This window comes from Strix uralensis, chromosome 15, assembly GCF_047716275.1.
Source record: "Strix uralensis isolate ZFMK-TIS-50842 chromosome 15, bStrUra1, whole genome shotgun sequence".
Classification (NCBI taxonomy): domain Eukaryota; kingdom Metazoa; phylum Chordata; class Aves; order Strigiformes; family Strigidae; genus Strix; species Strix uralensis.
Genome location: NC_133986.1, coordinates 12,651,668 through 12,678,449, shown reverse-complemented (window position 1 = coordinate 12,678,449; position 26,782 = coordinate 12,651,668). Strand labels below are relative to the sequence as shown.

The window sequence follows — 26,782 nt, the reverse complement described above, 5'->3', positions numbered from 1 at the left end:
TTAAAAGTGGTACAGGCATAACTTGAGCTCTGGTCTGAGCTTTGCTCCATGAATCGCAGTGGATTATTGAAGGAAATAACAGTTCTCTAACATTATGCATCCAGCTTTATGTCTGAGCCATGGTTACGATAAGCACCGTGTGTGAAAAGCTTTAGTAATGGCATTCTCATCAAAAGTTGACTTGCGAAATACTATAGCTTTTGTTAACATGCTATCTCTGTGAAGATGTTAACATTAATACATCAAGTCCTACAGATGACAGATGTTACGAACTTTAAGTCCTAATGCCCTGAGAGGAGTTTAAATAAGATTGTGAAGTACAAATATAAATTAAATATAAAACTGGAACTGCTTAATTTCTGCCTAATCTCCTTTTTCTACTGCAAATGCATGGCTTTGTTTTGTTTTGTTTCACCTGCTACTTGGAGTCAGTATCTAGAGCCATATAATAAACCCCACCAAAAACTCACTTCAGTCTTCATAGTTACCGGATTCTTCAGCTTCTAACTGTGCTGAAAGGAAACTAAACCAGACAAACCAAACACCCAAGCGGGATAACGCTGATGGCGTGCTGCTGCAGCACCCTCCGCTGGTTAATAACGCTCATAAAACAACCTGAGGAAATTTAAAGTAATTCCAGGTATAATACCCAAATCATTTGCAACTTAGGCACTATTTTCCTAATTACAAAAAAAAAAAAAAAAAAAAAATCTGTGAAAACCAGGCCACAGAAAGCTAACACTAGGAAATGCAAGGCAAAAAACCATTCAACAAACAAGTTCATATTATGAAAAGTCCTCCCAAATAGCTAACAAAGTTATTTCAATGGCAGTAGGCAAATTTTCAGTCACAAGTTTAAATAGAGCCGCCAATATTCACAACTTGAAGAAGGAAGAGCAATAATTCAAATGTTTAATGAACTCCCACCTTCCAAATAGAAGGAAAATTTGTAAAATGACAAAAATATATAAGTACTTAAACACATGAAAATGAGTTTTAAATTCAACATATTTTACAGAGATACAAAAATTTGCATCTGCCTACGGAATGGCCAGCTGAGAGACAGGAGGCACTTCTACACGATACACTCAGTCGGGGTTAGATCAGTTCCAAAGCTCAACCTACATAATATACAAAATATATACAAAAGCAATCTAGACTGCACCAATGATATTACCCATTCCTCCTACATTTAAATGGCTCAGTCTTCTCGCTAAAGTTCTAATGCATTACAGACTCTGACAAGGTCCCAGAACCGTGGGGCAGGTGGTGCTGGACAGACACCGAATCTCAGAACAAACTTGTAGCTGGAGAGGATCACACAGAGGGAACCTGATGGCTCTGAGTCTGTTGCCAAGCACAGGGATCTTAAGTCTTCATGACAAAAGTATTTCTGACTTTGGCGACCTGGTTAATTACTACAGGTTTTTTGGTTAATCGGAAGCAGGACTACAGTTTCTGTGTTTTGGGAAGGGTTCCAGGAAACTGATAAAAGTCAAATGTGATATGATATGTGAAATGGTACGCAGTAGGGAAGTAATGATAGTGAAAGTAAATTCCAGTCATGTTAATTTGGAAAATATTCATCATTGCTTTATACGAGAGCTCTGTGAATCAACCCAGAACAAAACTAACATGCTCTGTCAGAAGAATATCCATACTAGGAAGGACTATATATACAAGGAGGCCAAGACCACCGGTGACTGAAAGAAGATAAAAGGCAGACTGGATTTATAAAAGACAAAAGAAATTCTTCCTTCTCCTCTTTAGACACCTCTGTTTTTGTACAAACTTGTGGCCTACACCAAGCATCCTGGATATCAGGCAATTATTAGACACAGTCACTAAAGAGCTGACCAGCTAACAGCACTCCTGTTCTAGTCAGAGACGGCTCGAATTCTTACAAGACTAAAATCAAAGAGTGTCCAGTCCGACTTCACCAGTCCTGCATGTGGATCTAGAGAATCATCTGGGATCCTGGAGCAAATTCTGATGAATCAAGCTGACTATTCTCCGCAGATAGTGGTAACCAACTGGTACACTGGAGAGAACAGCAGAAACTTCCTCCTCCCTGGGAAAGATAAATTATCACATGTGTTTGAGAGGATATGGAGCATTTAATTCCCCATCCCCAGCTTTGAATCTTAACTCAAATGGAGTGGTTCTTTCTGTTCAACTCACCCAATATTCCCAATTTGGTTTTGGACAGTAAAAGGCAGTGAAGCAGATGGGTAGTTGGCTGATAGAGACAGGGTCACCTCAAACTTTGCAAAAACTGTGGAAGCGGAGAACAAAAGCTTCACTCTGTATGCGAAATAAACACAAAGAGATCAATACAAAATATTCAAATGTACTGCTACTGCCTTTGAATTAGGTTCCAGATGTTGTAACTGATGCAACAAGCTCAGTAACTTCTAAAATGTTCCAGTATAGACTAACAGTAACATCATAAATAAGGTTAAAAGAACCTTTCCACTCTAATACTATCAGCACTCTAACACTGAGTTAGAATACAAACCCCCAACTTCCCTCACAGAAAAAGTTAATACACACATAATTCACAGAACCTTTCAAAAATTATGGGACAATATAGAGTAATAATAGAACATGTTTTCTAGTTAACATAAAATATTTCTAGGTAGCTAAAGTTTTCTGAAGTTTTAAGTAGGACTGATTTTCCTCAAAATTCCATAATTCTAAGATTGTTTCATGAATCCAACCCTATTTAAATCAGGCCAGATTTGTATCTAGCACAGTACTCTTGTCTGTGACAACATGCAGGAAGGCCAGAGTTGAATTTTATTGTAAATATGGGTAAGGCCATCACCAAGGACTCAATGCCCAGGAAGCAGATGCTTTGGGATAGCTAATACAGGTCTTTTCCACATAAATCTCCCACCATTTGCAACTTCCTGAGCACAGGCTGCCCTTGCATCTGTTTTGGTGACTTAACTAAATACAGCTTTTATGGGATTTTTGGTGTGCAGTAGAACCCCACTCTTGCAAAGGGTGCTACCTTTAGAATAACCAATGGGAACAGCATCAAGGCACGCAGAGCAGGCTTAATGGGGCACGTCTTAGTTAAGGATAAGGTGAAGTAGTATTTATCTTGTTGCACTGGGACACACCACAAAATTGGGAAGTACTATGAGAAAATGAAAACTAAAGAAAAACTTTAGTTTAAGTGCATTCATCCTTCAACGACTGACTCTGCTTGACTGAAGCAAATAGAAGATTACAGGAAACAAAGCACTAAGCTACAGGTAAACTCGGCTCTTTTTCCTTTGCATTGCTACACTCTGGCCTAAAGCTTTAAGTGAGAGAGTCAAGTCAAAGAGGAAAGCGGCAAGGAAGGAGAGGTTATATGATAGTAAGGAAGTGGCTGACTCCAAGAACAGTGTCATTTCCATGCATTTGAATATTACAGTGCAATTGTATTAAAATAAATTAGATTGTCTCTAGATAATCAGGAACAAAACACTGAAATCCTTCCAATTTGGTTTTCTTGAAACTGAGATTTTACACCACTATTTTAATAACACTCTCCGAAGGACTGATGCAAACTCCATCTGAAGTTACTCACTTTGTGTCACTGATAGCTGTCTTCAGAAGATTAAATTTTCCACCCCATCTCTCCAGAAATTCAATCTCCTCTCCTAAGATCCTGCAGCGACTCACCACCAAAGAGACGTCATGAAGAACCTAAGTGGGCGATCAGAAAAGCAATCACATTGGCACTCAGGCTGGTAAACTATGCGACACTTGAAAATGCAGTTTATCCTAGAAAGTATACAAAAAAGAAAGTAGTTTAACTGCTATCTCAGTTTGGATGTGAAAATGAAATTGTACAAGTATAACAACAAATACATATTCTTTGCCCTAAGTTTCTCCCTTCAGCTTTGTCAACAGGGCACACAGACATGCAGGAACACAAAGTCTGGCTTGGCAGTTTAAATTATTAATTCTTTAGGAAGCAGAATGGCATTCAGTTCAATTCTTTAATTTCTACTCGCAGAAAAGAAAAGGATTTTAGGAAATCCCTAAGACAGGCAGACATTAATGCAGCAAACAAGGAAGAAACCACAGCTTTTAGGACTCTTGCCTTCCGGGACAGGTACATCTCAGAATACCCATGAAGTAGATTTTGATTGGCATTGCTGAAGCATTCATTAAGGTGCTTTTGTTCTCAGTATCAGCCCTATTCTCTGTGACAGAAAAGATTTAATGTTTTTCCAGAGTCTTACAGGCGTTCCTGGAACGTTACCTGGGGCAAGTAGTACAGTGTGGGACACTTTTCCTGCCAGCATCCCTGACTTTCAATAAACTGGAAGATGAGTCTTTGGACTAAACATGAGGAGGGTGGAGCTTTTTCCTCTGTAATGCAAAAGAAAAACACGTTGCCAGAAATCTTTTAAAAGCCGTATAGTAATGCATTAGCAGATAAACCACAAATTTACAGATGGCTTCTCAAGAGCAGACTATCAGGGCAGCTACTTTCAAGCTACTTGAAAAATCTTACCATCCAAGAGAGATTCAAAGTTCAGGCTAACTATCTTTCTGGAAGGATCTTCACCAAAAACATCACCATCTGAGAAGGAAAAGAAAAAAAACCCAAACAATAGTTATTTCCATACTTAGTTCTGGAGTTACAGCTCTTCTCCTTCAGAAATAGCCATTCATCACATACTTCTCTGATTTTTCATAGAAAGCACTGACAAACATATTCAGAAACACCTCACGACTTACACACTTCTGCTGTAATACATTTTCTATTTCCTTTTAGCAGATCTTCACAAATGTAGAAACTTTAGGTTTCTATTATGTAACTATTTAACCTTTCAAATTCATAAAACTGAAACCAACCAATTTCACAACTTACCTATTGGGGGTCCGAACACAACTGTGAGTTCAATAGAATCATAAAGAAAATTAAAGACTGCCTGCTGTTCACGCCATTCAGTAATCTCCCACTCAGTGAAGCTAAAATGGGAGGGAAAAAACACCATCACCCTAAGTTTCAACCAACCAACCAACACAATTATCTGAGAGACAAAGATCAGAGTTATTAAGTGCAGTTGAAGCTATTACCACATAGTATACCAACAAAATTTTCACTTTCCAACAGAACGGAAGAATCTGTTGGGAACGCAAGCATACCACCATTCATTTTACATAAACGTTCATTTTGGAACTGGAGGAAAGTTGGATATAGAAAGACTGAATGTAGAGTATCACTGCAACGTTGTTAACAGAAAAATAGTGCATCGCACAGGGAAGGTCACCGAGGCTTTCCTGCTCATCCCAGGCTGCGAGGAGATGGGCATCCAGAGATTTCCCAAATCAAATAACAAGGAAAACCAAACCCAAACACATTTGTTTATGGATATGAGGCCTCAGAACTAGCTGATAAAAATAAAGCCTGAAGGTCTTTTCCTTACTCGTATTTCTCCACGAGTTCCTGGCAGCTTTTTTCTTCTTCCTTTAGCTGGTTCATCTGGACAAGCATTTGTTCATTCTGAGCCTCCAGATCTGACAGTTCTCTGCAGAGACAAACCAACCACGTGAGGTGGAGCATACTGGTTAAAAAACCACCAACCCTCTAAAACCTGGATGTACACGTTATTTACCGTCTAGATCCTCTTTGGCATCTTACCTTTGAAGTGCCTCTTCTTGGGCTTTGAGGCTTTCCAATTCTAAGAGAAGGGGAAAAAAGCTATGAGAGAAAAGAGCAGCAAAGAAATCCCTAACTTCCTGTGCAGTCACTGTTCTTAACAACATGAGAGGTCTCCGCTTGATGGCTGCTACTCCTACCAGGATACAGATACGCAGTCAACAAAGGGTAGTAATTATTGAACGATTAAAGTGCTGAATACGATAGCCAGCACACACTCTTCAAGTCACACCATACCAAGTTCTAAACTCAATTTTTCCAGGGGAAAACCAGTCATTTTCGTACTTGAACATATGTGTAATTAGCTATATCCAATAGGGAAAAGAAAACAGTAGTGTCTGCATCCATATCAGAGTTACATATCAGGGTGGGGGTTGAGAATCACCCTCTCCAGAATTTAAAAAACAAACCAAGAAGTGCCATGCAGCTGGTACCATTACCTTCCTCTAGGTTCTTCCCTTCTGCCATTTCATCGCTGCAGTCTGCTTCTGATTCTTCCCAGTCAGAATCTATGGGAAAGAAGTATCAGAACTCTGTAGAACTCTCAGATTCAATATGTAGGTTCCATTATATTTGGCTGTGGGTTCTATAAATCTTAGTATTTCAAAGCTAATTATGAAAACCATACAAAAAGCCGGAAGGGTATCTACCAAAAACCTCACAAAGGAACACATAACAAGGAAAACTCCTTTTATCGCATTGTTTCAAAGCTGCTGCTGTGCAATTTGAGTTCTACTTAAGGCTTTGGAAGAAAACTCAGTGAGAAGAAAAGAAGTGCCAATACACAGAGCACCCTTACACAGCAGTGCCAAGGACGGGCTGCAGCTTGTGTGAGCACAGCTGAACACGTTTTGATCCGTCCCGGAGTGCAAAGCTGAGCGGTGCCTGCCTGCAGGATCGCTGGCAAGTTTTGCTGCCAGCAGCCGGACCGCTACCGCTACCAGACCTGGCCGGCTTGCTGACCTGCTCATAGGCTACAATTCTAGTTCTGTACCTCAGCACAGATGTACTCCTAGTCTTCACACGAGGTGTGATTCCCCCAAGTTTGCAGACACAAATGAAGGCATTTAGGCCTAGCAAATACTTGTAACAAAGGAATTGTAAAATTCAAAGCAACCACCAAACACAGAATCTTGAACTGACCATTTAAACAGCAGCTCTGCAGAAAAATAGAGAAATCAGCATATTGGCCACTGGTTTAGAAACACATACCTGCTTCCAGAGCAACAAGACAGCTCTCTGCCTCCTTCAGCAATTCATCCATCTCTTCCATTTGGGACTGTAGCTTTCCATGTTGTTCCTAAGATGGGAAAATTGTACTCAAGTCAATGACATTTTTTAAAAAGCTGGGACCACCACGTGGATCTTTGCTTGCTAAGAAACTAATTAAAGAATCTGTCATTAGAACGAAGAGGCAGACTGACAAACACTAAGGCAGTAGCCATGCATAAGAAAGTACTAGATACTTAATGACGTATCTTCCTAATGACTTTTCTTATGAAGGGATAAGACATGAAAATAAATTCCTAGAGCTTTTAACATTGACAAATTTCTGATACCTATCACAATGTGTTACTTCTGTATTTCCTTGTTAGTTACTAATACTGACATTACTGCAGTACAAAGAGCTAATATTTGATGGCATTTCCTTTAATACTCCCATTTTTCACCCTGTTACTTTAATTGCCAAAACCCTTAGGCAGAAGTTTCCTACAGTGTAAGTGCAAGAAAGTCACTCTCCCAATGTGGTTTATATTTGTGTATAAATAAAAGGGAAGTACATTTATATGAACAAAACTTTCAAGAGAATGCATGCTTACACATAATAATTAGGCTCCTACACTTGACAGTCAAAGACAGACAAAATATGGTAGAAGTTCCCTTTTTTAAAGCTAAACTTCTGCAGCCTTGTGGCACGTTACCTGCGCGCTCTGCAGCAATTTGCTGTACAATGTCACTTTCTCATTGTGAGCCAAGATTTTACTCTCCTTGGTGAAATAGGATTTCATTTTGTTCAACTCTGCTCCAAAGGTCTTCAGCTGCAATGAATGGATAATGCAGAAGAGAAAGCAAATGGGAACGTGCAACAAAAGATTGTTCAATTGACCTGTTAGACTGTTCCTTCTCTGCTCCCCCCAATATCCCATTTCTCTAGTAGCAGTATTACATAACACTTGCAAATTAAATCAAGACTGGACAGTCCCTGTTAACTCAAGTACAGTCGCCTACTAAAGTAGCTGATTTTTGTTGCAAAGATCTGACAAGATCTTTACTCAAACAGGGAGCCGCACAAATAGCCAAAGAGATGCTTGTACCAAAACCCAGAGCACCTTCATTAAGCAGATCGGATGTCGCTCATCCCCGGGGTCTGAAGGTGTGTTTACAACACGTGCCCCATTATGGTTAGGGAGGCCAACCGAAATGCTCACGGAAGCCCAGGCAGAACCCAAACCACAGCAAGTCAACTTAAAACCCGTTTTAATGAACATAGCTACAGACTATGCAGTTCAATGTTTTCTCTGACAGCTGTCAATCCAGAAGCTGCAGAGGAATGTTAAAAAAGCTTTTTCCTACCATGTTTGCCATCTGCTTGTTTCCACTAGGTGGTATCATTCTAATCGTAGTGTGTAGAGATTTGCTTAATAAACTTTCAGATTTGTTATTCTTAGCTAAGGGTTCTAGGTGCTTTCATTGTCTGTAAGTATAATTCTACCTGAATCTAGTTAATAACCTAGCCTCAGTGATATCCTGTATCAATCTAATGATGAACTATGAAAAAGACTGTCTTTTATCAGTTTTGACTATTTTCATTGAATAGATCCTTATTCTTGGCATTAGAACCAGGAAAACAGAATCTTTCAATCTACCTTCTCAATTCTGGCTGGGATACTTTTATAATGCTTCTGGTTTTTAAATGCAGATGTCTTTGGCATGCTTTCTTGTGCCCATTATCATTAGCATTCTCCTTTAAATACCCTCTGGCCTCATCTTTTGTTCTGGCTTCCGACACCATTGTTGCACTCCAACTCCTGTATGCAGTTTTATTTTTGTGTAATGACACATTTTCTGTTCATTATATGTCTTGCAACATCACCTCTTTCTGAACTAAATAAGCATGTAAGTTAATGGACCAATGAAGCAGAGTCTCTAACAGTAAGAGCCATTCATTTTTTTCTTCCAAAATTCCACTGTGTGCTTAGGCCCATCTGAAGTTTCTCTTCTCTTTTCTGCCCTCAACTAACCTGAATTATCAACTTGAATTATCAAGTTTTTCTGCTTTATAGCAACATATTCCCTTTAATACATTTTAAAGGGCACATATCCTTGCATTTGTCTGACATATCAGAAGTTCTCATAGCAGTTTTCCATTCAGTAAAATAATTTGCCTTGTATCACCTACCTGCCTCCTGTTATTCTGTGACCATTCTGGTTCTTGTTTTATTTGAATACATAAATTAACCTTACTTCTTCATTATAAGAAACAACAGTATCTCTTTATGCAGTATTACCTCTTCATCAGAGCAGGTTCTCATTACTTCCCACAAACTCTTATTCACATTCACCAGGAGTTGATCCTGGACATTTGCATAAGGTTTTAATCTGAAATGTGGAAAAAAAAGTTGAAAGAATGTTGCAACTGCACCAAACACATAAAGCAGCACATTGGTGTGTATACAGTTCATCCCCCTTTCTAATTAAAACATGAAAATATTTACATTTCCATTTAGTTGGGTCTTACATCTTGGAGAGACCCTTGATGAAACGGGGGCCATGCTTGTTACACTCTAGCACATAACCAAAGTTCATTTCCTATAGTCTTTTTGTTGAGGGCTGGTCGACAGGAGACAGACAGCTAGAGAGCCAAAGAAATGGGAAGTGGTGCTAATCAGGCTGGGAAATCTTACTACTGATTTTGAATTTTATCATAAAACTTGATTTTGCACACCAATTGTAAAAGGCATAATGAATCAGACCAGAAGCGTCCTTCAGATCAGAAAATAAATCATGAGAACTGTATTTCAGTCCAGTAAACACTGAGAGATTGGAACAAACAACAGATCGTAACCTGTTACAATGCCGCTTTCTATGTTTGATCATTTTTGATACAATTTAAAAAGTTTTCCTCTAACTCTTCTGATGTGCAACTGAAACACTCTATTAGTAAAAGATAAATTACTTGAGGAAAACCAAACTTTAATTATCTTCATAACCACAACTTCTCCCCAAGAGTTAGCCCCAGACCAATCTAAATCTTTAACAGACTGTCTACCCGCATAATGTAGGTTAACTATCATTTTTTATTTTTCCCATATGTAATGTATTAACTTTCTTCAGGCCATTTTGCATGCAACCAGAGCTGAAAAAATAAAATTACTAATATATTCTGTGACTGAAAAAACACTTACTCCTCTATCATCTGAGAAAGGGCCTGGCAATCTTCTTCATAAATACGCAGCTTGGGACGATAAATATATTGGCTGTACATGAGGTCTTCTGGAGTAGGTGGTGCACTGGCTGCACACTGGGGAAAAACGGAGGGAAAAATTGTGAAGAAAAAGAAAAAAATATGGATATTTTTCAGAAACAGTAACTTCTAATCAATTCATGTACAGAAACCAGCAAAAGGCCTGGAAGCTTCACTGTTTTTAAATGATTGTTTTCATTCTGGACTTGTCCTATTGCATTCTGAGACAAGTTAGTCATATACTCTGATTGCTCGTTCCTCTTTTATGCCCCATGTTTCCTCACTTTTGAGACATAGGCCTTCACGCTAGACCTCAACAAAAAAAAATAAAAATTGAAAGAGGTCAACTTCCTTTCAGATGAAGACTTGAAAAACATGCGTGTGTTATCCTGGTAACAAGAGTGCTCTAGAATAAACCAAGACAGCTATGCTTGTTTAAGAATCAAAGTTCCCAGTTTTCAACATGGCTTAGGCACATCAAATAAATATGATGGGGGTATTTCAGCAAGCTACCTGTATATTGAAGCACATAAATAATTGACATTAATTCCACCCCTTTGAAGAAAGCTTTCAGAGGCTTTTGGCGGGGTGTGGTGGGTGGGGTGGTGTTTGGTTTTTATCAGAGATCAGTCACTAAGGAATAGTAGCAGAGTTTTGCAAGCCTGATGAATATTTAGACACAGCTCAGTATGAATAAAATTGCAAACTGAATGTGTAAACTAAACTGTAACTAAGATAGTACAGCATTTTAAATAAAAATGGAAAAGATTTAAAAGTCATAAAAGAAGCAATTTAATCAATACAAATTATATTAACTTAGTTATGATTCTTTTTAATCAGTTTTCATTCTTTTGTCATAACAGTTCTAAAGAACTTTAAAACAGACTTTTTACTTGCGCTTGGTAAGTTGACACAGAAATTTTATTCAGTCAGCAATGAGGCAGTGAAGAAAGGCACAACTCCACACCACCACGTGTGTCCCAAACATCAAAGCAGGTGTGTGCACTGACTTTCTGCAGACTAACAAAACAAGGTCCACAGCTGCAGTCCTTATTTCTGAGAAATCTAAATTCCTAATGTGACTGTTCTACTGACACGTTTGCCCTGACACCATGACATCTTACAGCAGTAAGACTTGGTTATACAGGAACTGCTTTTCAACTAAACCAAAGTACTAGAATGAATTTCACAAGTAAAGAATTTTCACAGCTACACCACTTTCCATGTGAAGAGTCTGATCTTGACCACACCTTTTCATACACAGTAACTACTTCACTCTTACACATTAAAAATTCCTACCAAAACAGGTGTCATGCCACCCATTTGAAAGAAGGAAGATCAAATCTCATTAGACCTTATTTAACACTGAACAGACTACTGAAAAATTCTCCAGCACTCTAGAATAAGTACTGGCATAGAAGAAACTCCCAAGCCAGTGTCAAAATTATGCAGACACTGCTAAGGTTTTCCACTTTCCAGGAGGGCTTTTCCATTGCCCCAGTGCATCCTTCACCATGCCAGTTGAAACTGCAGTAAGCAGCAGGAAACGGAAGCATTTGAACTAAATCCCCATATACTTTATTAAATAAAAGCTAAGCATTGCAATCTTACAAACAAACTTTCTGTTTATGAAACTTGAAGCTTTTCCATGTCAGTGTAACGCCTACATACAGAAAACTACGCAGCTCATTCACACTATTTCATTACACAAAGACTATTTGTGAAATCCAGGCAGGTAACAGAGATCGGCCCCAGCACCCAGTTAGAAATCCAGTTGGCTACACAAATGTGTACAGTTAACCAACTCTGAAACACCAGTCTTAAGAAAGCTTAGATATGAAAATAAGGTGCCTTTACGGAAAACAAATGACAAGGCCTTGTTCAGGATGATTGCAAATCATCCAAGAGTATTGCCTTGTTCAGCATCAAGTTGCTCCCAGTGAGTGGTACTTGTCTGCAAGCAAAAAAAAGGTGGTTCCCATGTCTGCAAAAATTCAGCAGAAACCTTTCAGGATGAGGATGCTGAAACTGGGTTCAGCAAGACAGACTGAAGGGGAAGAAATAAGGAGTAGTAATGTCATGGTGAAGCACTTATGAAGAGAGTAGAACAGGTAGTAGGCGGCTGAGTAGCGCTTCAGGATTCTGATTTCAGTGGCTGATGTACATAGTAAGAAGATAAAGTGAAAAGGTTAGACTGAGCTTCTAATTCTTACTTTCAAACTTATCATCCTTAAAACAAGTTTAAAAAGCAAGAATTACCATATTTATCCAAGAACAGATAATCCTGAATATATGGTATTTCTTAAAGAGATTGAAATCTGTTTTTCAGTACTGAGAAAAACAAGCATCAGACTTATTTAGGTGAACAAGAAAGAGAGGAGAGGAAGTATGCGGTGTCTAACGCGCTTGTCAAGGTGGAACTGACTTCTGGCTTAACTCATTTAAAGGTCTTTAATACAGACTGGTTAGTTAATAAAAATTGAAAAAAAGACAAATGAATATAATTTAAGGTCAATTGTATTCCACATATCCAAAGACAGACACTCACAGTGGCTGGAAGATGGCTATGGCGGGGCTTCTGAATCGGAACATGGACTTGAAGAAGCGTAAAAAACTCCCCAACTGTGATAGCACCATTCTGAAATTTCTGTAAAGATTAGGAAAAATGTAGAGATAAGTACATTTTTCAAGAAGGAATGCTCACTTGCATATACGCACACAAGTATTTTTCCTGTTCGGATGAGAAGTCAGCATCTTTCAGCTCTTTACATACCTCCCGTAAGTTATCTTCACAAATGCTGTCTGTGAGAAGCTGAGACTCCATCTGACTGCTTCGCTGAACTAGCCAAGACAAAAAAAAGGCGAGGGATATTGCTGGGGTTAATAATATTCTTACGGAAATATGAACCTAAGCTCATTAGCTCTAGAAAAAAAGCAATTTTAATGTGGAGTTTGACCTTGATGTGTGTTTCCAGTGCTGAATGAGGAAACAACTACTTGGGACAAATAAGGAGGATTGGATTAAGAATCTAATGTAAAATAAAATCTGTGTCAGAGCGGTAATGAAATGACAGAGTTCACTCTTCTATGGGAGGAAAGCCATATGTAACATACTAAAAAAGTAATAAAACTGAGCAAGAGACTCCAGCCAGTTCGCAGAGGGCATCCTATGGAGACAGAGACAAGCTTTCAAGGTAAAAACATGGCATTCAAGTTCTGAGCCAACATGGGCTGGTTTCTCACTCAGAAGAGAGCCTGGCTTCTACTGGATAAGGCTCATGCTCTCTCACAGCTGCAGGAGGCCAAAACTGGAATTGGTTTTGTAAATAGAGGCAAGATATCACTTATCATATGATTGGCAGATTTCTGCCTCATTGTTAGCTATCAGCTAATTAGCAAGAGCTAATTAAACCTGGGGGCTGAGTCTGCTTGGAGCCTGTCCCTGCAATGCACTCCGAGGAGTCTTTTTCCAAGAGCGCAGTGCTGACACATGCAGACTCATTCTGCATGGAACCAGTTTAAAATCATCTCGGGGCCAGCAGAGTTTATGATGGGGCTTTGCTCTGTGCTAAGGTAACTAAACTGCCTCATCAGCCCAACCTGCCCTTGAGAATAAAGCTGTACTTAAATTCTGCTCCTTTTTTTTCCCCATCTCAGTTTTCCTTGAGCAGCTTGGACTCTTTGCCAGAACTTAAAAGCAGACTGGCTGAGTGGGAAGCTGTGACACAGCATTCAAGGCCTTTCCCAAATGAAATATATTCTACGAGTGGGGCTCTTCCTTGATTAAGTGGGAACACAAGGTTTGAGACCATTACCACAGAGGAAGCCTTACTTGTTAGTTCTGTGTCAGCCTTAACAGAGTCCAGAGAGCTGCTGGTGCTGGCATGAGTACAGTCAGGGCTTTTAGCCGATAGATTTGGAGGATCTTCACCTTCATGAACTTCTTCTTGGCTTTGACACACAGCACCAAAAGTAACCTAATATTAGCAAGTTAAAAAAAAAAAAAGAGTTATATGAAACAATATAAGTCCATCAGGAGTTTATTGTAGCTGTTTCTTGACATGCAGAATTGTTCCATGTTTAGTATCAGCACACTTTATATCTAATCAGTGTGCCAAACCAGTGTTTGGCTTGTTAAGCCATTGTCTACAATGACATATAGGAAGTAAAGCTGCAAAATCCTCCATTCATTTCTCAATCAAAGCAGCAGCCACCACAGCACACTTTTCCAGCTTTTGGAACTAGAAAGTTTCTACTGATGATTACAAACTTATTTTTAAGGTCAGATGGATGAATGTTCCATATTTGCACAGATTTTCTTGATCAAATTGCAATTTGTGCTGCTATAAAAAAGCAAATTTAAACTAAACATCCATGTCTGTATCTTAAATAATTGCTTCAGGCCTTACTCTATCATTGTACCTAAGAAACAGCTAGCAAATAGTTTAGTTCAGAGGACTAAGAGTATTTAGTCAAGAAAGGATTACAAGGGTACTATGGAGAGGATGACTGAAAACTGGATATCCCTTATTCTGTCTGTTTTGCAGAGTTCAGGAAACTTACACACATCAACCTGATTCTTCTATTTTGGCAAAGCAATGAAAAATACAGGGGATGACACAGCAAAATGACAGCAAACTGGTGGTTAAGAGCAATAAGAAAACCTACCCATAGATCTGCTTGTGCCCCAGCATGTAAACAAAAGTCCTGTTAGTGTTCACTGTATCCTTATGATGAGTGATTTGGCTCACCTGCAAGTCTTGAGAGGCCTCGCCACCCAAGTTTCCATCCCTCTTGACCTTCTTTGGACTTTGAAGACCCTCCTCATCTTGTTCCAAAGCCCTTTTTGTGTTGCAAGTTCTTGTCTCTTCGAATTGATTCTTTTCAGTGTGGAAGATTTGGTTTTTGCTTATCTCATGGCAAGCATTTTCCATGAGTTCCGAGCTTACAGATTCATTTGAATCCATTTCTTCTAGGCAGACAGGAAGAAATTCTTCTGCTATAAACTGAGAAGGGCTGAAGTTCTGCCTACTAGGCCTGTTGTTACCTGGGGTTTCACCAGCGTTTACAGTTACTTCTGAAACTGGTGCTTCTCCTTTGTCTAAAGATTTTGCATTTATGTCTTGCACACTAGAAACAGAAGGATTTCTTCTGTTTGGTAATTTAGGCCGGAATATACCTAGAGGGACATTTATTCCTTGATATTTATCCTTCAGTGCCACGCCTAAATTCGCATCTATGGGAGCAGCTCCAGATTCAAGACATGTGTTCTCCTGCTCTTTGGTATAAAATAAATTATTTGGTTCATTTACAGTATCTTTTCCTAACCTCAAGCTATCCTCTGACTGAGTTGATGGTTTGGGCAACTCATCAGAAAAAGCAGTTTCAGAAACAGAGAGAACTGTAGATTTCCTTCTCATATTTTTCAGTTTTGAACAAACATTTAAAATACCTGATAATTCAGGTGCAAGAGTGGGACCTATGTGGTCTCTTGGACTGACCAAAGGTGGCTTAGTTTGTTCAGAGTTTATCTGAAAGTGGTTTGGAGGTGTCTCCCCTTCGGCTGACAGCCCTTCATTCTCCTTTAATTCCTTGTTAGAAACTGGAATAAGGCTTGCTCCAGCCAAGCCTAAATCTGTAGCTAAATCTTCATGTCTAGATGAATCATCCTTCAATACCTGGTTTCTCTGAGTACTACATGCATCTGGAGAACCCTCCAAAGAATCTGACTGCTGGATGGGAAGTGAAACACGGGGTACCAAATCACCACTTTCTTCACTGTGACCCATGGGCCCATTACTTGGAAGCTTGAAAGATTCTCCCTTTGAGTTGAGGTTTTCTGGAGGTATGAGATCCTGCTGACTGTTTACAGGGACAGAATTATCCATGGGAAGGTCAAGATCCTGTGGTGCCCGCACATCCACAGTCTCTTCTGGAAGGGAGACAGAATAAACGGAATCTGGTGGTGTGCTACTGGGGACTTTGATAGCTCCTTGCTCATTAGGAGACTCTGAGGCTGACGAAGCAGAGGGAAGGCTGGGCTTATCCTCAGATTTTGTATGATATTCACCATTCAGGTCTTTTGTACGCGGGGAATCTCCTTCCTCTCTGCAAGAAGACAACGACGCACTATGCAAGTCTGGTTGCCGAGTGCTTTTATGTGACAGTTCCTGGTTCTCAAAGCCATTAATATTGTTATTAAGAGCAGTAGTATGGGATGCAGTTATTTCCATATCATCTTGGTTGTGCGTAAACACAATGGTTTTATCAGCAGGAGCTGCAGAAATGGCTGGAATGGACTCTCTGGCCTGTACATCCATTTCCCCACTTAATACAGCTGTAGGAGTTGCAGTGATCTCCATCTCCTCAGCCGAAGTAAAAATGATGGTTTTGCTACCTGAAGCAGGCAGGTTTAATCCACTGGTCATTTCCATGTCAGCCTGGTAACTCGCAAACATAACAGTGGAAGTTAAAGGAACAGACCGATTGGGTTGCCCTCCTTGCAGAGGATTTTCTTCCAAAGCTCCATTACGGGTTCTGGTGATGTCCATATCATCCACAGCAAGCACCGTAGCTTCACTATTGGAAGGCACTTGCTGTCCAGTCTCTTTACCCAAGTTTGGTTTATCATCACATACAACTTTGACGGTTATTTTATCAGCAGAGCAAGACTTGGTGATGTCCACATCAGCCTGGCTACTTGTGAACGTAACAGTTTTAACAGGATGAGCTGAAGAGGAAGAACAAAGACCGCCCTCATTCTGTGAGACAATTTCATGACCTATTGCAGCTGTATGGCTCTCTGTGATCTCCATGTCATTATTCACATCACTCAGTGAGAATAAAACAGTCTTTTCCCCTGTTGTTCCCTTCAAGCTTTTCCTTCCAGTCCTCTTAGCCATGTTAAGCATCCCCTGAGATACAGCCTTTTCCATACATTTATCAATTACAACAGTATCAAGTCTACTTATTTCCATGTCATCATTGTAGGTAAAAACACAAGTTTTATCTCCAGAAATTAAGCATGTGTCATCATTTGAACTTTCACGCTGCAAAATTACTTTGTCTGCTGAAACTGTATGACTTCTGGTGATGTCCATATCAGCATCTTCTGAAAAGATGGTAGTTTGCTCATCTGCAAGAGGCAAACGTTTTAAAGCACTCGTGGTGAACGTTTTCTTGCCAGATGCCAAGGAGTACACACGGCACACAGGCTGCTCCTGACTATTTCTTGTCATCACGACCCCTTTTAAGGGCATTATTTTATTTTCGTCTTGATCAAGGTATCCAGGTACGGCTCTTCTTTCTGATAGAACAGCACTGATGTTGTAATCGGGAACCATTACCACACAGTTTCCAGTCAAGTCCATGTTTTCACCAGAGGGAAACACAACTGACTTTTCTGAAAACAAAGGCAATTGGGAACTTCCCTCAGGTGGTTCAGACGTCCTGGAGAGTAACGGCTCTCCAGCACCCCTCACCTGCAGGCCATCGACTGAGTGAGTACATTTCAAATCTTCTTCTGAATAAACTGTTTTACCAATTGAGAAATCTCTCTCAGAATCTACTCGAGTTGGCAATACTTTGGTTACTGCCTTCATAGTGTGGGTTTTCTCTTGCCTCTCTGAGTTCTGGCAGTCTGCATTTCTTCCTAATACTGTTCCAAGTTGTTTGTTTCCTTTCATTCCAGAGGGAGCAAGCTCATTACTGGAAATAAATGAACTATTTGGAGCCAAAGGTGTAGCAGTTTGCTTACTTGTGTTCATTTTCAAGTCCTCACATTTTATTGCTGCAGTCTGACTTGCGATATCTACACCAGAACTACCAGAAAACTGGAAAGTCTGGTTTTGCAGCTGCTTGGATATTGTATTATTTTCATTATGATTATTCTCATATTCCTGTATTGTATTAACAGGAGCAACATCAAAAGCAGCAGGATGAATTTTGGTTATGTCCATGTTTTCATCATCTGAAAACATGTCCTCTTTGTCATTTGTGCAGCAAACTGAAGTGTTTGGAAGGGTTTTTCCCAAAGGCTGAAACATTCCAACTTTTTGACTTCGCAAAGAGACGAACGCACAGGTGTTGGTGACAGTATTTTCAGGGACTTCTCTCTTTTGCTCCTGTAATGAACACACACTCTTTGCACAGGAACCTGGACCGCTTGCTTGGAAGTTTGTTTTTCCAAGGTTCTTATCAACCATTCTCACCTCAACATCTTTAGTACTCATTTCTATAGCCTGGCTTCTTTTAATATTCCCATTGATAGTGATCACCTCCAGATTTTCCTTGTCCATATCTAAAGAATTTGCAACTTCACTGACATTTTTGTTCTGATTCTTTCTTGGAATTATTTTACAACACATTTGTTTTGCTTCTGCAGTTATCCCATTGCTTTGATCATCAATGACAATGGCATGGCATTTAGTTAATTCCATTTTTGCCTGTTCATTCCAGCTGGGAGATGTAGATCTGTTATCAAGAAAGTGAGGTTTGCAGGGGGCAGAGGTGAACACTCCAGCAGGAGATTCATTTTCAACGTTCTTTCCATCACCCACAACAACACAGGTTTTAGTCAAGTCCATATCTTCTCCGGAGAATATTACCGTCCTCTCACCTGGCAGAGAAACAAGTTGAGAGTTTGCTGGTCTGTGCTGAAGTCTACTCATGGGAACACCAGCAGACCCTGAATTTGTACATGAATCAAACCCAACGTTCACCGAAGCAGTCCCAGGATCTTGGGTCACCTTTTTGATTTGTTCATCTGAGCCCAAAGATAGTTCAAGTGCACTATTTTTATATGACACAGCTCGATTATCTAAAACTGTTAGACTCTTTGTAACATCCCTACCACCATGTGCCAGATGTCTGTTTTCTGCTAGCAAAGAGTTTGTATTTACTGGCTTTTCAAAAGTTTTATGACATGAACTGTTCATTTCTTTGGTACTGTCATTACAGATTACATCTGTATAATTGTCAGTAATTTCCATGTCATCACATTTAGAAAAAACAACAGTTTTATCACCTCGGAAGACAGTCTCGGAAGAAATGGACCCTGGGATGGCAGACATGGTTCTGGCCTCTTGCTTAACAGTCCGTGGCACTGGAGGATCTCGTCTGTCTTCAACATTTACTAGTTTTTTGTCTGTACAAAGTTGAGGGTCATGCTGAACAATTAAGTGCTGGTTAGATGCTCTCTTTACCACAGAATTATCTAACTCTGTGGATGGGAAATCCTTTCCGAAGTTTCGACTTTGATTCCTGACACCAGAGAAGGGAAAAGACATTTTTGCAGTGTGACTGGTTGTCATATCCATTCCATCATCTACAAATGCCTCAGTAACATCTGCACGCAGGAACTGCTCTGGTGGAACTTCACAAATACCAGAAAACATAGCTTTGACATCAGACGCCTGGCATTTTGTCATTTCCATTCCATCCTCTTGCCCTCTAAAGACTTTTGTTACATTGCAGGTGTCCAGCGGTTCATGGGAATACACAAATTCCACCGATGACTGTGCCATGTCTTCAGAGACTTGTGAAGGACCAAAAAAAACATTCTCTTTTTCAGGTCCCTCAACAGGATTAAGTGCCTTTTCGTTTGACTTCAGGCTCATCAAAAATTCATTGAAATCTATTTTTTTTACAGTCATAGCATCTTCCTTCTGTTCAAAAGATGGGCACGAATGGTTTGTAGGGTCAGGGAAAAAACGAAATTCTTTGCTCATTTCTGCCTTTCCATTGGTAGAGTTTAACCCAGCCAGAAACGATGTGATATCTATTTTCTCAGTTTTGTCAGCTTGATTGTTTTTCAGGTTACGTGTAATCACCGCAGTGTGACTAGCTGTCATATCCATTTCATTTTCATCTGAGAAGATGAGGGTGGTATCATGCCTATCTGTTCTTTGAATGGCGTTGTCTGTATCATGCCACTTAAAAAACAAGAGGATGAAATTACAGTTACCGACACTTTAAACAAATGATACAATGGTTTATTCTATTTTTTAAAAAAGTCAACTAATGCAGTCCTAAGGTTATAGGTCTATCTTTCTTTTGGAAAAAAAAAAAAGTATTGATTTCAGTCCTCCTCGATGAGCAGTAACACAGTCAGAGAAAGGACGATGACTTGATTATTAGAGCAAATCATATTTAAATGGTTTTTTTGAAAAGAATGTGTCTCAGTTTTACTGTTGGGCAAAGACATTTCTTGGTAAGCATGGCACAATTAATGAGTCTTCTGGTTCAGTATTTTCTACATCTCTGCAGGGTGGTTTCTGCCTTTTTTCCCCCTCAACTGCAGGTAAAAACCTTGCTCAGCTTATCATGTTTGTGCCCCAAAGCAGCAGCACCAAGTTGGATGCTTTAAAAGACTTTTCCACTAGGGAGATTTTAGTCTCTTTAATAGAGAGGATTTACAGTTTTAAATCTGGGGGAAAAAACTGGCCAGTAACAAGACATAATACTGTATTTTATCAAATATAATGACTATATTGATAAAGAACAGCTTCATGTTTACTTCAAATTACATATGCTATTTTATAAATGAAAGAAATAAAATTATACTAGAAGAAGCACAACCATATACATTGCCCAAGAGAAGGAGAGACAAGAGTTTCAATCTAACCTTTATAGCTTCTTGGTGTACACCTTCTCATCCAAACTGTTTTAACTGGTTTTGTTTTGTTTTTTTTTTTTAAATTTGTTAACAACAGATAACAATGGGTTTTAAGCCGTATCTTTAAACTCAACATAAAAGTCAGAAGCCGCTGCAGTAAGGGAGCTTGTTTTGACAATCGCTTTGTTTAACAACACAGCACCACATCATCATCACTGGAGTGTAACACAGTTCAGGATTTCTGTGCAGTTGTGCCCGTGAAGGTCTTAGCTAAGAATTTTGTGTTTTATCACTTGCTTCACCTGAAGAAATTCAGTTACCTTTTCATGCTAATCATTGCAATTTGTCTAAAGATTTGTAACAGCAGGAGCAGAGAGTACATTTGTGCATATCCATTCTACCCACAGAAGGAAAAATACACAAGGAGGGACATGAGAAAACCGCTTAACCAGACCTATCTGAAACATAAGCTCCTTTGCATATTCTTAGCTAAGAATAGAAAAGAATGGAGGAACTAGCTCAGGTATTGAAAAATTAGCAAGCAATTTTAGAAGCAAGAGGTATCAGTACTGCAGTATAATGCCTAAGAGACTAGAAAAATACTTCAAAATATAGAAGATTAGCTTTTGGAAGAATTTTATGTGAATATAAGGATTTTGTAGGCAGTTGAGTTACATTTTTCACCTTTACTACACAAATTATTGAAATATATTTTGGACACGGATATTTTCAGCACCAAAAAAAATAAAAGCCTTCGTATACCTCAGTCTGCTGCACCAGTGCCTGGATAGGGGCATGAAGCAAAGTGTTCATCCCTGTCAAAAGAAAAGGAAATACTCCATTTGTTGCACCATGTTCTTATTATTTTATCCACTGAGCTGGAGATCTATGCGCTCCTTTTACAAATACCACTGAGTACGTAAGTACAATTAAACCCAAATATATCCTGAACAATCTTTTCAGTACTCCCTTCAGCATGGGGAGAGCCACCCATACTTCTACAGTACAACGCTTGTGAACAGCTGCATGGGACAAAGCCTGTTCATGCGATCGTTGTCTCGGCATGTTCTAGGCATGTTAGAATTATTCAAACGGAATCAGTAATTTTTTATATATAATAAATCTATTCCCAAACTCACCAGTGATCTCACACGGAACAGCTTCAGGTTCTTCATTTCTACAAAAGGTGGGTTAGGTAAACAGTTTGTTAAAAGATTTCAAAACAGAAAGCTTCAGCAATATGCTGCAAAGGCAGAGAATTCTGTTGCATAGCTCACACGGGACCGGGCAGCAGATACCAGACACTACTTATATGTCTTCAATATAATCTAATCTGAGCTGCAATCTTATTTCCCCATGAGATTCTCTCATCTTAGCATGCCACAAGCCATTGTTCAACACACAGGTGGCATTTTAATTCCTCAGTGCCAAGTAAAAAAAGAGAAAAGATTAATTCTTTATTTTTAACTCAGACCTTCCACTTTTAGTTATTGCCTTCTCTTTGGGAAGCTGAAGGTCTGTTCCTAAAGCCTGAGATAATTTCTCTGTAAAACAAAAAGCCAGATACAATGTCCAACTTGTGTGGTTTTCTGTCTAACATTTAATGCCTTCTGTTCTCCACTGTTTTATTGGTTGCTCTTTCAAGACCCAGGAACCTTAGCTAGAGTACTGACTTTTATATACATCTATCTATCTATATCTATCTGTCCATCTATATGTGCACACACACATAATGTTACTATATTGGGTTGGTACCTTTAAAAACATGAGTTAACTACAGCTGTACACAAGCTGTTTCCTTGCTATATATTTTAAACATAAGAAATTCTCCTTCACACATAGAAAGTGTCTAAATCTGTTATTTTACTTACCAGTTAATTTTAAAAATCCCATCATTGTGTTTTATCTAGACAAGAACTTTGAGGCCAGACTAACACTTTGTCTGCCTCCGAGGGAAAAAGTTATGGTAATAAATATCGAAGACTATGTCAATCCAATATGGAAACTGGTAGCTCTTTCTTGGAAAACACTCCCAAGGAATCAGCTTTGGAGGGAAGCAGTTTCAAGCCATAATTGTTCAATTTTTCAGCAACTGCTGTCTTTTTGTGAGTCTTTTTATGCTTTTTTTGCTGTATCCGTTCTTTCACCAATCAAAAGCACTGAGCAATTTTATATCTAAATAAATACACACGCTGAATTTTTTTGAGGAGTAATATTTTGATGGTTGCATGTCATGTGAAGGAATGTATTTGCAGGACAGAACTCTATACTCACAGGAATTTTTTTCAAACTTACTGATTAAGCAGGACATCATTCCCTGTATCTGCTGCACACTCTAAAAATAGCAAGGAAATTAGATATTACAATGTGAGAAACATGATCGAACCATTCAGAGACAAGAGTAAACTCCACCGAGAAGAAGGTTCTGAAGTTCTCACTCTTGATGTGCCTCCTCAAGGCAATAACCCAGCGAAGCGAAGTACTTGAGAATGCATTAGCTTTCCAGATTCTTCCTAGGTAATCTTTGACAAAGTGAATGTAATGTTCTGCTCAACCTTCTTTTGATCTAAATCCCCAAGGCAGACTTTATTCCAGGTGCACTTTGTCTAAGAAAATAATTCCTTTTCTGAGCTACAAGGTCCACAATACAAGTAACTAATGGGTTTCAGCCAGTCCATGATAAACAGCTGCCCATACTGTTCCCTACTTGCGACTGACAGGCCTGACTTCTTAAATTCAGGCTAAAATCTTGTTGCTAATAGTCTGCAAAACCTATCATGAGAAGAGAAAGGAGTTTTACCTGTATTTTCTCTTTCTGTCGTGTTATTCTTAAGATCTCGCTGGAAGACTCGGCAGCTGAGAAAGAAAAAACCACAAAACAACCCAGTTTTTGAAAAACACAAGACCATCTGTTTAGAAGCAAAGAAAAAAATAAAATTAAAAAAAAAATCTGCCCTGATTTCAGTCTTTCCCACATGGGGTATGTTCTGAAATGAGATATCAAAAGCCAGAAGTTTACTGAACCCAACCATATTTTTCAACGGGAAGATGCCATTATCATACTTAAGATGGAAATCACTAAAAAATGTAATAGGAAACAAAAATGCCTAATTACATTAAATTTGTTGAACTGTTTTTTTCTAGCTAGGAAGAGAAAATAAATAATGGCTCTCTTAGGGCTCCGAATCAACTCAATATAACAACAGTCACCAGTTTGACTTCACGGAATACTCACAAACGTATGCACACAGCAATTTTAGGAGATACCAGATTACTTCCTATAGCCTGCATTTTAGGGAGCACCAGATTATTACCTACAGCATCCATTTTATACTTAAATAAAGGACGTAGACCCGCATCCTTCAGATCAAACTTACTTTATGGTGTTCGCAAAGCTGACACGGCGAGAGTTTTTCTTACGTTTTTCTATATTGAGATCCTGACAATAAAGAACACAACACTATGATACACAGAGAACTGTTCTTATCCCACAAGCCACAGTAAGCATAGCTTTTCGTGAAACACAAAACCAAACAAAAACCCCACACCCCCTCAAAATAATAATCTATGAGCCCAACAAGAGCTATTTACCAACATCTTTAAACTACTTTATAATTCTCCAACTTCTCCTGACATAAAGACACCCATCTTGTAGGAATAGGATCTAAAGATCAATTGTGAGAGCTGCCTGGTTTCAAACACGAGCAGCAGAATACCAGTTGTAAGGATTTTTGTCTGGCATACTAGGGAAAATATATGTAGCTGCTTAGCAAGAGAGTTGCAGGATTTTTTTTTTCTTTAGTTTTTCATTACAAGAGCTGAAAAAAAATAATACTACTGATTTGTCTTTATGGGAGAAAGGGAAGGATTCATGAAGGACTCGAAGTCACCATTTTCCTCTTGAAACGTTTAAATGGTGTCACTGACTACATGATCACACTAATGCAATGTTACAAGGTACATAACGATGCACTGTTATTACATAGACTGGAGAGCTAATTCATCATACCACTGCTGTGCAGTTGTCTGCAATAAGCTTCCCTGACTAAATAGCTCAGTCTCAGGACAGTGAAACAGTCATTGTTTAAGAAAACACAAAGTATTAACGCACCAGGCACTACCCATTATATGCACACAACTAACAAAGCCTATCAAACACCTTTTTTTTTTTTTAAATCATGTCAGCAACACACACAGTTATGAATGATGTCACACTACTGTACATGATAGTCTTATATTGCTCGTTAGCAGCACTGTCCATCGTTGTTAACAGGTATCACAGTTTAAATGAAGGCTGTGAGCTGCTCTTCATAGTTAACCCAGTTTTGAAATAGATGTGCATAAATATTTCAGGTTCATATTTCATATTCTAAAGAGATTATTAGAGGCTTTTTCACTGAAAGCCTTATATGCTAAAAATGAGTTTTCAAGTCCTGTAATCAGCAACAGATAAATCATATAGATATATGATGCAACTAGAAGATTAGTCCACAGAACACATCCTAGGTAGAAGTGGCATTTAAAAAGAAATCAAAACTGAACAGGCCAATAGTTACAATTTCTAAGAAACAACAGACACTATAAACATGAAATATATTCTGTACAGATTTCTGGAAGAAAATGTTTGTTTTTCAGCTTTTTCTTTCAGGTGACAGGCTGGGTTTTTTTCAGATGTAAAACCATCTTACTGACTGTACCAGTTTGTATGCTGGTGGATCAAACTTCAAGTCAAATGGGCTACAGCTAGAGCAAGTTATGCCTATTAATCTCTGTTTATTCCTCTTTTCTTGATAGAAGAAATATTCTGATGTAAAGTAGGAGTATAAGAAAAATTCAATGGATTTCTTATAATATTTGGTACTCCAGGCAGTTATTACAAGAGTTTTACACCTGCATTATTCTAGAGACACAGTTTAATCAGTGACAAGTTGAGGAGCAAACCGATGATGTTAAGAGCATTGGCAAGAAAGGACTTAATAGACCTACCTGCGTCAATTCATTCCCATTTCCCAGATCATCAAGAGGATTTCGTGGAGCCTTTAAAATCTAAAAGAAAATATAACAGTTGAGAGGATCAGCTCCAACTACAAGTGATACTTGGCTGGAGAGAGTTTATAAGAGCCACCAGTGCCCCACTCAATCATATCAATCTAATAGGCTCATTCTTTGCTTTTGGAATGCTTTTCTTCAACTATGATGAGAAAACGAGTTCCTCTTTAGAGCTGCCCTTACTTTCCTTCACTCACTCACACGGTTTTCTTTTGAGAAATGTCTTAAGTTACTCACAGAGGACAGTCGCTTCCCTCTGATGTGCTCTGTATTATCACTGGAGGGAAAAAAATGGAAGCAGGTATTAGGGCATAAACTTGAACCAAGATGTATTTCTTGAACAGTACTGCCATGTTTTTAAGGTTAATAAATTGATTTCTCAATTATTCTCACAAGAGTGAAATTAAATAAACAAGCTTGCTTGGCATAGATCATTCATTCCAGCCCTAGTTCCCAAAAATAAGCTTTGGAAAATTCAGCAAACTGCCCTCCCAACCCCACGGTCAGTCAGTCTCCGGACAGTCCACTGATGTGAAACTTCCTCAGAGCTTTCCTATACTATACAGAGTCCAAGAAACTCCCTGTTCTTCTTCCTCACAACGGAAACCACATTTCATTCAAGAGATGCTGCAGGGATCAAGAAAATTTTTGTCTCTAAATGATAATATTTATACCACAATAAAATTCTTAGAAAGTTTCAACTTACTTTTCCAAGTTAGGGTCTGCATAAATCTTGTCCATTTTTGAAGGATGTGCTTTTCCTGTAAAACACAGTACTGAAATCCAAAAATATTAATGAAACTCAGTAAGAATATTGCATACAACCACAACTAGATACTAGCCTTAGATACTATAATTTTTCTCTCCATCTTTCTCTAGTCACAGGAACGCACTGAAGTTAAACAGGCCTCTCAAGTCCACATTTTCTATTACATATCATATTATAAAACAACTGCGCTAACAGTTTGAGTCTTACTGGTTA

General features: G+C 38.9%; 1 protein-coding gene across 1 annotated transcript; it reads right to left on the bottom strand.

Annotated features, from left to right (window-relative positions):
* Positions 1–896: 896 nt before the first annotated feature.
* On the bottom strand, positions 897–26,572 carry KNL1 (kinetochore scaffold 1). Its single transcript, XM_074884886.1, has 25 exons — positions 26,507–26,572; positions 26,038–26,077; positions 25,738–25,797; positions 24,129–24,190; positions 23,552–23,607; positions 23,047–23,086; positions 21,891–21,928; positions 21,514–21,566; positions 14,888–20,068; positions 13,969–14,113; positions 12,910–12,977; positions 12,685–12,783; positions 10,078–10,193; positions 9,181–9,271; positions 7,594–7,710; positions 6,884–6,971; positions 6,112–6,180; positions 5,654–5,693; positions 5,439–5,540; positions 4,880–4,980; positions 4,520–4,588; positions 4,265–4,374; positions 3,584–3,702; positions 2,182–2,304; positions 897–2,071 (listed from the first exon to the last, which is right to left on the bottom strand). The coding sequence occupies exons 1-25, from the start codon at positions 26,539–26,541 to the stop codon at positions 1,966–1,968; spliced, it is 7,128 nt and encodes a 2,375-aa protein (XP_074740987.1). The 5' UTR covers positions 26,542–26,572; the 3' UTR covers positions 897–1,965.
* Between the last annotated feature and the right edge of the window lie 210 nt (positions 26,573–26,782).

Excerpts from the sequence above, each read along its gene's own strand:
- KNL1 (XM_074884886.1), bottom strand. The coding sequence starts at position 26,541 with ATGGACAAGATTTATGCAGACCCTAACTTGGAAAA. Across the intron at positions 21,929-23,046 it reads AATGATGTCCTGCTTAATCA|AAATGAAGAACCTGAAGCTG; the intron begins GTAAGTTTGAAA and ends CACCTTTTGTAG. Across the intron at positions 2,305-3,583 it reads ACAGCTATCAGTGACACAAA|AGTGAAGCTTTTGTTCTCCG; the intron begins GTGAGTAACTTC and ends TTTCGCATACAG.